This window comes from Diabrotica undecimpunctata, chromosome 1, assembly GCF_040954645.1.
Source record: "Diabrotica undecimpunctata isolate CICGRU chromosome 1, icDiaUnde3, whole genome shotgun sequence".
NCBI classification, from domain to species: Eukaryota; Metazoa; Arthropoda; class Insecta; order Coleoptera; family Chrysomelidae; genus Diabrotica; species Diabrotica undecimpunctata.
The window spans coordinates 78,026,365-78,039,015 of NC_092803.1; the positions used below are offsets into that span (position 1 = coordinate 78,026,365).

The 12,651-nt window shown below is 33.0% G+C and overlaps 1 protein-coding gene across 1 annotated transcript; it reads right to left on the minus strand.

Moving 5' to 3' along the window:
- Positions 1-3,626: 3,626 nt before the first annotated feature.
- LOC140439384 (drosomycin-like) lies at positions 3,627-4,009 on the minus strand. The gene has a single exon (XM_072529250.1). The coding sequence runs from the start codon at positions 3,909-3,911 to the stop codon at positions 3,711-3,713; it is 201 nt and encodes a 66-aa protein (XP_072385351.1). The 5' UTR covers positions 3,912-4,009; the 3' UTR covers positions 3,627-3,710.
- Between the last annotated feature and the right edge of the window lie 8,642 nt (positions 4,010-12,651).

Here is a 12,651-nt window from a genome sequence, read left to right on the forward strand (position 1 = left end):
AGAAATGGGCTAAATGTATAGGCCACATAATTAAAGAAGAATATCGTATGTGGGAACTTGACACTCATGTCGAAGTTTTACTAGAGCCAATTATAATTACACCAGGTGAAGATAATGACAGCGATAGCAGCACTGCATCTTCAGATTTAGACAGCGAATGATATTTTCTAATAGTTTATTAGGAACATCAGCATAAAAAAACCAAAAACAAAAAAAAACGAGAAGAACATAGTAAGTGTGTATAGTGTTTGTGTTAGAATAGAACAATGTTTTGTTACATCCAAAATTATTTTTATTTTGTTTTTATAGAATTTTATTTTGTTTTATAGGATTTTATTTTGTTTTGTTTTATACTGTTTAAGTGTTTTGTGTATTTTATTTAATGGGAAAATATGGCTCTTGGCGAACACCCATTTAAAAAAAAGTAACGCGTCACAATACATACCTCTTGGGTGGTGTGGAAACTATCTTAAAATTTGTTTTAAAAACATTTCATTGTGTAACTCTTTAAGGGCGGGTCACGTCAAAAGACGTTTTAGCGTAACTTCCGCGGCAACCGGGTGGCATCAGTAAGCTTTCTGCAAAATTTGTATTTTTAGGAGACAGTAGGGAATAAGTCACAAAATATTTATTCATAGGTTTAATTTACTGACGTTTCGATCTCTATATAAAGAGATCGTTTTCAAATATACAAATGATAGCAATATTTATTTTTTTTTTGTGGCTTTTTGCTTGTGGCATTTTGTATTTTTAGGGAGAATGTTGGAAATAAGCCACAATACATCTATTTACATGTTTATTTTACTGACGTTTCGATCTCTATTACAGAGACCGTTTTTAAAGTTAAAAAAAAAGAAAATAATATAAGAATATATAAATATATAATAATAAACAAATAAAATAAATATAACTATAATTTATATCTTTGAAAACGGTCTTTGGATATAGAGATTGAAACTTCAGTAAAAACCAGATAAATATATTGTGGCCTATTTTGAACAATAATATTTAAACAATATAATATAATTAACGTTGAAATAAAAGTGAGTGAACGCCACTGGATTTTCATACGTCTTTCCCCACTTCTACGCCTTCAAACGATGACTCACTCTCCCAAATAGTGAAATTAGAGTTTAGCTCGGAAAAAACCGACAATTTTTAGGATTCTTCCAAGTTTTGATATGTCTTGTAAATTGCAACTTTAGCTTAGGTCTAGCTTTAAGTTATCTCTGTTTTTTTCGCAGGTAATAATACCCCTTTTCTGAGGTTAGTCACCCTGAACGACTTTTTTTTTCGCTTCCCTATCATTGATTGTTCGATTAGGTTATCCTTGTTCGGTTGGTATCCTTGATTATTGATTAAATATATTAAATTAGTATTGGTGTATGGTAGGGTAGGTTTAGCTAGGCGTTCATTTTTAGAAATGTGGCTGGCAAAATCGACACAGATCCCAAATGCACAAAAAATTTAAACCAATCTTTTCTTTTACGTTATGTTATTGAATACTAATTTTCATCAAGTAATCGCCAAATCCATCAATTACTCAATAGTAGCAAGATAATTTTAAACAGCAAACAATAGTCAAACAAAAACACGTTTGATCTGTCGGATGAACGATAGTGTAAGTTTGAGACAGAAGTAAATATTGAGACAAAAAAAAATGTTTTTTTACCCAAGGTATTGTCCTAACTTTATGTTAGATTTGGAGACAGGTATTGCTAGAGTCAGCCTATATACAATGCACTTACATAAAAAAATATATTGAAAAAATTCAAGGATATTCAAAAGTTAGGTTGCTAAAATTTCTTTTGAAAGAAATGATGAGAGTAAGGTATGCCTGGTTTAAAGACTGGATAAGCATGGGAGAAAAATTTGGTATTGAGGTTAGGTATGAATGGGAATGCAGAGATAGCTGGCCTAGGGCGATTGAGAGTATGAAAAAAAAAAAAAAGAAAAAGGAGATACAGTGTCAAGCTGAGAATAGGGCGCTCGAATCGCATCGAAATGGAAAATTTTTGGGAAAGAAGGTTTTGCTCAATGTGTAACACGAAGGAAAGGGAAGATGCGATACAATTTTTGGAAAAATGTTCGGTATTGAGACAGATTAGGTCTAAGTGGTTTGGTAGAAATGAACTTAGTTGTTATGGGTATGGGTTAGTGAGCCTATTTAATTACTAAATCGATTGACATAGTGTTAGTTCAATAGGAGAAAATATTATAAATTAGCATTAATAATCTGTTTGCGTATAGCTATATATCTTTTTATCTATCTTGTGCTTGTACCTTTTTATTATTATTGTTAATATTATTATCCAGATTTAAGCGAAATAGCTTTCACTCTCTCTAAGGAATAAATTCACTCATTTCAAATGCATGTGATACCTTACTGTTATACATTGTTATTATTGTTTAGTCTAGTGCGAAGTCTTACTCAGCAGAATATGGACATTTAAGTTATTACTAAGTATAATAATTATATGAATATTAATTTCATTAATTATTTATTAATTTTAATAACCTTGTTAGATAGAATCAACCTTAGTATAACTTTTTGAATATTAGAGAATAAGATTTGCTTGCCAACCCTCTTGGTGGCATGTGCCAAGGAGATTAAATGTCGGTAAAAGAGAATATTGTATTGTATTTTTTTTAATGAGAAATAAAAAGGCAATATTGATTGATTATAAGTATGGAAAAAACCAAAGAAAAAATTTAAACATGTGTGATCTATCGGATAAAGGATAATCCATAGTGTAAATTTGAGACAGAAGTAAATATTGGACATGAAAAACCAGATATACTTTTTTAAAGATAAAATATTAATTTACAGACTGCAGATGAAATTAAAATAAGAAAATTTTTTACTACATCTGGGTCAAACTGAAGTTAGTTGGTAACTTTGAGTTGACCCAGACGTGGTAGCCATTTTTGATCAAGGGTATGATCACTTTTAGTCAAAAATCCTTAATCATCGACATTATGTCGTTTAATTTTAGATTTCTTTAACATTTTAAATGTAAATCAAAGATTTTTATATCGTTTTGTAAATGGCTTCTTGCGAATCACTAATATCTCAAAGGACCGAAAACGTTTGGAACAATTTTGTAATCCTATAGAATATTCCCATGATTTTATAAATTATTATATCAATTACATTAGAAGTTTCATAATTGTTGTGTTGTTTTTTTAAACTACTGTATACAGCCAACCACTGATAATTTTTCCTTTGCAAGTTTTATTTTTGTTAGGCTTCGTTTGAAAACCACCAGTTCTTTTTACTTTAAAAATTATTTCCCAGCATTTGTTTAAGTATTTCAATTTTTAAATCCCCAAAAACACCGTCCATATTTGTTTAAACTATATTAGGAGTAGCTTTCGTGATCCAACTTAATATTTCTTCTATTTTTGCATTTACTCTGATTTTAATATCCACCATACTCAATATAACCATAAAACATACTTACATCAAAACAAAGCAATGCGAATAGCTGTAATTATAATTACCACTACGTTAAAAATTAGTATAATTCTATTGTTTATGCTCTTTCTTACCTATTCGTCCCATACACGCTTTTTTGCCTAAGATTCTTATGGCAGATTCGTGACGTAAAAGTAAAATTCAAGTATTTTAAAACAAAAAATATATTTTAACAGTTACTAACCTAACATGGTAATATTATAAAATTAAATTGTATAATGGCTGTGAAAGGCTAACACCCCTCACACCAACATTTCAGACTAGCACTGCAATGCCCACTTACTCGTCCTTCTTCCTTGCACACTCTGCGGCAGGTTTCGTTGTCCCATACTGCACAAGGCCCTCCATATCTTCCGGAAAGGCAATCACCCAAAGTCAATTCGGTACCGATTGTGAGGATCAACAAAATGGCGAAGATGAAGTAACCTTTCATTTTGAATTTTTTTATTTTGCAAATCTGCGGTCTACGTTGAATAGTTTTTGTTTTGTCGTTGGTTGGACAATTGTGCTGACTCTATTTTGGAAACTCTTATTTATACTAATAAATAAGGTTTATTATATAATAATACGAGTATTTGCGGATTTTCCAATAAAAATATAATTTATATGAAATAGCTAACGCAATTTTTTGTTTTGGTTGATTTCTCCGAAGGGATTCCCGTGGTTATTCACTATAGAAGTTGTATCAAGTTGAGAAAGTTGAAGGTCAAAATTTGTTGCGTGCAAATTTTATCAAAAAAATTGGTAATTATAAATATTTTCGTCTGCAATAATAATTAGAAATTAATAATTTTATGCACACTGTTACATTTGTAAAACTAAAATGTTTTTTTATTCAGAAATTAGCCATTTTTATAATTTGCCAGATTATTGAGGTTGATGGTAAATAACAATATATTATTAGAGTTAACTTGTAGATAGCACCAAATACGCTATAATGAACAGAAGAAATCAACGATAAGTTTTTGGTTAATCAATAATTAACGACGTACATATTTATTAAAGCAACCCTAATCATTTTTCGTAAAAAAGAGATCCTTAATTGACTTAAAAAATATTAAAAGTTTTTAAAAATTTTAATATCAGTAAATCATTGCATGCAAAGCGCCAACTGGCCTCTAAAAATCTCTGAGTAAAAGCAGTCGTTTATCTGACTAATCTGACAGAAGAAAGCCCATGTGATCACAATCCATAAACCAGGAAAAAACAGCATTTTTCCATAGAACTACAGACCAATAAGCTAACTGTCAGCAGTCAGTAAAATTGATGAAAGACTCACACTCTTTAGACACGAAGAAGAAACAGAAATAATACAGGTGCTACCAAAAGCAAAATTTGGATTTAGAGCCAGATACTCAAGCAAACACTAAGTACAGTCGGAAAAATGAGAGATTACCCATAAACGATCATATCAATCACTTATTTTGTATTTGCTGTCTTTTTCTATAACAAACATTTGGCTCACAAAATGCATCGCAGTAAGCTTCGCCGATAGACAGTACACCGCAGCAACCTATTTAGATGTAAGCGAAACATTCGACAGAGTCTGGTACAAAGGACTAATCTACAAAATTATGAACTATGAATACAGCAATGCCAAGGCAGAGCTGCTCTCGCCGTTCCACGCCAACCGAAATTTCAGGGTTTGTATAAGAACAAGTCATATCCCTATTTGAAGTTCGGGAGGTAGGAATACTACAGGAAAACGTTCTGTTTCCGTTGCTGTATAACATATAAATAGATAATGCCTCCAGAACACTAGGCATCATGACCAGTCTTTATGAAGATGACACGTCAATACTAACAGACAGCAATAAACGCACTATAAGAATGGTGCATGCAGTAGAAAATTACAATAAATCCTGAGAAGACCCCAGCAGTGAAGTTAAAGATAACGTAGCCTACCAGTGAAATAAATAGAGATGTGAATAGTTAAAGTAAAAGTAGCTTCCTCCGTGGTTATTGTTAGTTGTTGCCCTCGAACCATCACGGTCTTCTAACTCTGTTGAGATCCTTTTTCAAGTTTTTAACTGGCTGCAACGTACTAAAGACGACCAGTAGTCAGAAATACGTATATACCGTTGCCTTCCATTGATATACCTATTTTGTTTTATTTTCCTCTTTTGCGAGACATGCCATTACATTTTACTTTTATTATTCACTCGCATTACTCACCATTTGTTTTAAACGTTTGATCGTTTGGCATGCCTTTCCTCTGGTAGCTGTAGCTATCTCCGTGGTTATTGTTAGTAGTTGCCCTGAAAACCATCAGGGTCTTCTAACTCTAACGCCACAAATTGATCGCATTGCTCCTCTAGTGGTCCTTTTCCAAGTTAACTGGCTGCAACGTACTGAAGACGACCAAAAGTCGTTAAAAGTTGACGGTTCTTGTATTTGTACAGAACACGATACGATAAGTGTTAAGCCTGAAACGACAAAAAAAAGAAGACCACGGGGTTACAGCGCCTCACGCTGTCCTGTAATTAACGAAAATATGCCAAATGGGAGTTTCATTTCCCAAGACTCTCACGTGACAAGTATTAGTATGATAGTAGCTTCCTATGAGCACATCATCGTGCTGTGACGGGGGTTATGGAGGAGTAGCTGGAGAACATTCGGTCTTGGATGATTCGTTCTTGATCTACTTGAACAATCCTCCTCACCTCAATTAGAATTATATGCCCAAATGTTCCTACAGATATGCAAGTCTCATTCAGTCAAAGCTACCTGCTTTTTATTGTGATTTTATGAGATGTTGCTCGCGTGTAAAGTTCATTTTATAGTTAGATGGATTGTATTTCTTTGATATAATACTACAACTAATTAAAAATCATTTGTAATCTATTCATTCATAGTTCATTCAAGCATATTTGTTTATTATAACGTAACGAAGGTACTTATAGTACTTATAAACTTTATACTTATACTTATAAGTACCTTATATGTACTTATAGTATATTTATACAATAAAAAAGTATTTGAATCAAAAATAAAGATCACAACATACAGAACATTCAGTACTTAATTTTCATATTCAGATTACAAGAGATCTAAAGTTTTTTTCCAATACTCCATCACATGTATCGCTCATCGTTCAGGGTGAGGTCTTTAAGTGGGTAGCCTTCTGGCCAGGTACTGGTTATCCGATACCTTCCAGCAGGCACATCTCTTTTTATATTTAAAACTTCCTATGTATGAAATATCTCTTTATTGAGTGCTGCCAAATCTTCGACGATCATCGATATTGTTTTTAATTTGCTCTGTATAGTTCTTGAACCTTTTACGGGACTGGAGTCTTGATGGCTGCTTTGATTGACCGAACAATAGACGTTGTCTGCTTCTTCCTTTATGCCTCCGATATGAATTGTCTCCTAATAGGAGATATTGAAATAAATTCTCCTATTAGTCGACTTGTGATATGATAAAGAATTACTATTTAAATGGGAATAAGTCACAATTAAAGGTTAAAGTTAAATTGTGGCTTATTCCCATTTAAATAGTAATTACTTTAACATGCCACAAGAAAATAGCTTCAGAACAATATTATAAAGACTGGGCAAAATCATCGACCGGTAGTGACGGTTTCTTTATACACAAAAGAATAGCCAATAACATCTTTTCGGTAAATTAAATCTCAACGAGACTTATTAAATATAAGATTATTGTATTATTAAATATAAAATTAAGCTCCAGGTACACTAAAATGTAACAAGGTTTACACCCTACACTTCTTAATCAATGTGGAGATTTCAACGCTAAATTAGGAATCAGGAAAAACTCATTCGAAACAACACTCAGAAACTTTGGCAGTAATGGAAGAACGAATAATGGCAAATAGCTATTAAACTTTCTTTTAGAAAATAATCTTTACTTATTAAATAGATAAAAAAAGCACAGGAGATGGATATGGGGAAACTCAGACGGAAGAACAAAACTTTAGTCGATTTTTTTATTATGAACAACCTAAGAAACAGAAATGAACAGAAATGTTTAAAGACGTAAATGTAATAGATCAATTTGATACCAGCGGTACAGCAGGTTAGTAAGGGCTAATCTAAAAATATCGATTAACAAAGAATACTCCAAATAATAAATATTACAAAGAAATATTTTACAAAATAAATCAATATTGTTCTAAATGTATAGGCTTTCTCGGTCGTCGGGATTTACAGACCTTGCTTCGGAATTGTTAGTTTTTGACGTTTTATCAGGAGCTGAGCATTATAAAAAGTTATGCTTGAGAGGATGTAGGTAGATTTGACCTTAACTAGTTGCTGCCGAAACGTCAGGAACAAAGAGTTCAGAACACGGACCATAAACCTCGATAATAATGTACGTTTTATCATTTTGTCGCCAATTTATTGCAAAAAATTGGCATAATTCGGGATTCATAAACCGTGTTTGGCAATTATTGGTTTTTGTCGTTTCATCTACAACTGAGCATTATACAAAGTGGGGCGTGAGGGCATGTAGACTTGACCTTAACCAGTTATAGACGAAACTGCAAGAACACATAATTCCGACCACTGATCACAAACACCACTAACAATGTACGTTTTATTATTTTGCCGCTAATTGATTGCAAAATATTGGCATAATACATTTATTGTTTTCTCCTTTTTTTTACAGGCCACCAGTATAGTTTTATAACAATTCCAAAAGAGAGTTGCCTGCTGATAAAACTGTTTTAACCTTATTTTACTTTTACTCTCTTTTACTTCTTCCATCAACTTCATACTCAGCGATCTTCAGATTGGGTGATTATCATTTCGGAGTTAAACATACCGTAACTATCGTATACCCTGCTCTCTCATTTTAATATCAATTGCTGCCACTCCTAGACTTTACCTTATTTATTCACCTTTTAATGTTATTCTCTTTTGTCACCCACTTTCTTTCCTGCAACTTGCATTCGTTGTTTCACTTTTTTTTTAATTTTCCAATATTCAGTGCCCTAAATTCTGGGTCTGTTGATTTTTTGTTTCCGATATTACCATAGCTATTACTTTTTACAATCATTTCACTATTCTAAAATAAAATCTTATTGGTACAAGAAATTGCATCTTCAATTTCACTTTCTGCACTGTTTATTTTACTTCCGTTGTATTTCCCTTTCACATTTCATTTTTAAACCAGCGTACATTAAACATTGAGGAATGTCTTCTTGGAATTTCTCTTGCATCTGATCCAATACGAATTAGAATAGATAATAGATAATAGGACCATCTAAATGTGTTGCCAAAACGTTCCACATACTATAAAAGTAATTAAATAAAAGAAAGGATTCGAATCATGTTAATGGCTCTAAATTACAACCAATTCCTGAAAACTACGAGATTATTGAATTTACCCCGCATGAGACAAAAATAGCAAAATTTACATTTACATTTCATTCAAAAGGTATCAAAATACTTTGTGGTATGTCTTTTAGAAATACTAAACTCTTTATTATTAAAAATGTTTGGAAATATCAGCTGGTTAACAATTTGCATAAATGTTAACCAAAATACACGAACCTATTTTGGTAAAATATATCATTTTGTTTTGGCACCTTCAAGATGCTAGTGGCCTCTGACCACACACCCATGTGTTATTGTGGAAAAACGTAATTAGTTTGACATTATGATAATACAATATTTTTATTTCAGAAACAAACATTATATTTCCTTAACTTTACTTGGTTTTACATAAGACCTTGGTAATTCCTTACTTGAGTATTCGCAAAAATTTAGAACAAAAAATTTTTTGCCTTGGTTTATATTTTATCCTTGATAGGAAAAACCATACGTATACACATTTATATAATAATAACTAATTACAAAGAGATGACTAATTATAATAGTAGTAAATAATTATATACAATGTGGAACAGTGAAAATTTTACGAAAATAAATAAATTAGGTATATACATTGTTGTAGTTCAAAATTAATTTAAAAATAAAATATTTTTTCTCATGCAAAAGATCACGGGATTATAAATTTTCAATGCCCTGTATATGAAATTTTTGTAAATGTAATAATTTAGTTTTAAGAAGTGCGTTCATAGAAAATTGGATTTTTATGGTGATTTACATTCTAAGAATAAATATTGATAATCGGTAGAAAGTTAGGTAAAGATTGTTTAGAAAAGTATAACTCATTAGACCTGAAAATTTAACAATGGGTCATGGAACTGTGCGGTATTGAATAGACAATGCATCGGGTTTATCAGAGATAATGGTTTTTTTTTCAGATAACAATAGTTAGAGAGTTTGAATGTTTATTTAGAGATAAGAATCACTGCTTAAGTGAAAGGTAAATTTTCTAATTTGACTGTCTCCTAGAAATTTGCAAAACCCAAGCTGTGTACGATAACGTGGATTTTTAATAGTAAATATAATATACACCGGTATATAGACGCCACGCTCTTCCGGTAGGGATCTATGGAGAAGTATCACCGAGCCGCAAGCCCTTATCTCTTGCCGTACTGCTCCACCATAGGCCGATCAGACACCAGTATATTCTAGTCTAAGCCGCAGATTCGTTTTAGAATTTTAAACTGCTGCGTTAGCCTTTTTTATTTTTCTGTACACCGAGCCGGGGCTTGTACCCACATTCACTGAACCATTCGACAGTGAAGCGAATGAGAATCGGCCGCCTTGCCCGTTTGGCTATCTGACCAACTTTTTAATAGTAAATAAAGTAGAGAATTTTGGAAAATGAGAGGAAGGATGAATGGTGTTTTTGATTGGCGGTAAAAAACGTGGGAGGAGAATAGGAGTCGATGTGGACTTTGAACGAGAAGGTTTGGAGCATTGTGTTTTTACAATCGAGATCAAGACGTCCAGTTAAAAGTTATGTTACAAAGTGTGTTTGGTGGTGTAGTTATTTTTGGTGATAGCAGACTCGAGGAAGTTGAAAAGAACCAAGTAGAGAATTCCAAACTCCTTGTGTTTGAAATGTTTCCAGTTTCTGTAAAGAACAGAATTATTATATAAAATTAGCACAAGGCACCAAGTTGAGGAAACAAATCCTTGGGCCTAAAGATTGCTGTTTTTAATTTTGAAAGAGTTGGAGATTTGATTGGTGGAGAGAATCTGAAATTTTTAAACATAGCTGTTGTTGAAGAGTTGCACCTGGAACGTAAGAAGCCTTTATCAGCCTGGAGCCACTGCTCTGCTCATACAAGAAATGAATAATGCCAAAGCAGATATCATTGCTTTACAGGAAATGAGGTGGATTAGTTCAGGCATCCTGGAAAAAAATAACTGCAATATTTACTACAGTGGACATCCTACCCGACACGAATTTGGTACCGGATTTATTGTAAGCAGCAAGGTCAAACATAGTGTAATCGATTTCAAAGCTATTGATCATAGGATATGTCGAATATGACTTAAAGGGAAGTTCGCTAATATAAGCATTATTAGCATCCATGCTCCAACGGAAGAAAAAGAGGATAATGAAAAAGACATGTTCTATGAGGCACTAGACCGAGAGTACGATCAGTGCCCAAAAAATGACATCAAAATAATAGCAGGAGACTTTAATGCCAAAGTCGGAAGAGAGAATATATTTTCGCCCACCATCGGAAAAGAGAGCCTACACGTAGAATCTAATGATAACGGTCTCAGAATCATAAACTTTGCGATGTCTAAGAACATGGTTATAGCTGGGACAAGATTTCCCCATAAAGATATACATAAGGGAACTTGGAAATCTCCTGATAATGAAACGATTAACCAAATAGATCATATAATCATCGATGCAAGACACTGCTCTAACTTATTAGATGTTAGGTCTTTTAGAGGAGCAAACATAGATAGTGATCATTATCTAGTTAAAACACGATTTAAGGAGAGAATATCCAATTTAAAAAAGGAGATGGGAAGAAGGAGAGAAAAAATCGACATTAATAAACTAAAAGATCCCGACATTGCAAATGTATACAAACAGCAAATAGAAGACCAAATAAGGACAAAAAACTTAGAAGAAGAAGAAGATATTAACCAACTATGGGCAAATATACGAGATATTGTGTTACAGAAATCCGTTGAAATATTGGGCAAAACCAAATCAGAAAAAAGAAATCATTGGTTTGATCATGAGTGCGAAATGACCACAAATAGAAAGAACGCAGCATATCAAAAAACCATTGACGCAGGTTGTACACGGAGAAAAAAAGAAGAGTATAGACGTCTTAGAAGAGAGGAAAAACGTATCCATCGACGTAAGAAGAGGGAATACGAACAGAACACTCTCAGTGAGATACAAAGTTTATTCGATAAAAATGAAACGAGGAAATACTACAAATCCTTAAATATTAGCCGTCGAGAATTTAAACCACGATTAAAAATTTGTAAAGACACTAACGGTGAAATTCTACATGATAAAAACTCAGTTCTTAACAGATGGGCACAACATTTCAACGAACATCTAAATATAAACGATATTGAAGGAGAGTACAATATAGAAAATGAACAAGATATACAACGTCAACTACACAGTGAAGACCCAACAAGAAGAGAAGTGTCAGATGCGATCCTAAAACTCAAAGACAATAAAGCCCCAGGAATCGATGACATCTGTTCGGAAATGTATAAAAAAGGTGGTGATCAACTTTTTGCAGCAATCCATAAACTAATAGTACTTATATGGCAGAATGAACGGGTACCAGAAGAGTGGCTGAAGGGAATAATATGTCCATTGCATAAAAAGGGGGATCAACTGGAGTGTAAGAACTATAGAGGCATTACTCTGTTAGCATCTGCGTATAAGATCTTCGGCAATGTATTATCTGAAAGACTTAAACATTTTACAAAGGATATTGTTGGTCAATATCAATGCGGATTTACTGCTGGAAAGTCAACTACACATCAAATTCAAGCACATAGGCAGATTCTAGAAAAGTCACTAGAATATAACATAGAAACACACCATCTCTTCGTTGACTTCAAAGCAGCCTATGACAGTGTGAAAAGAACTGCATTATATAATGCAATGATAGACTTTGGGATCCCACCTAAGTTAGTTAAGTTGACCCACCTAACAATGCAAAACGTAAGCTCATGCGTTAGAATTGAAGGAGAAAACTCTACGTTCTTTGACATTAATAATGGTCTAAGACAGGGGGACGCGTTGGCGTGTCTGCTCTTTAATATTGCCTTGGAAAAGGCAATCAGACAATTAAATAT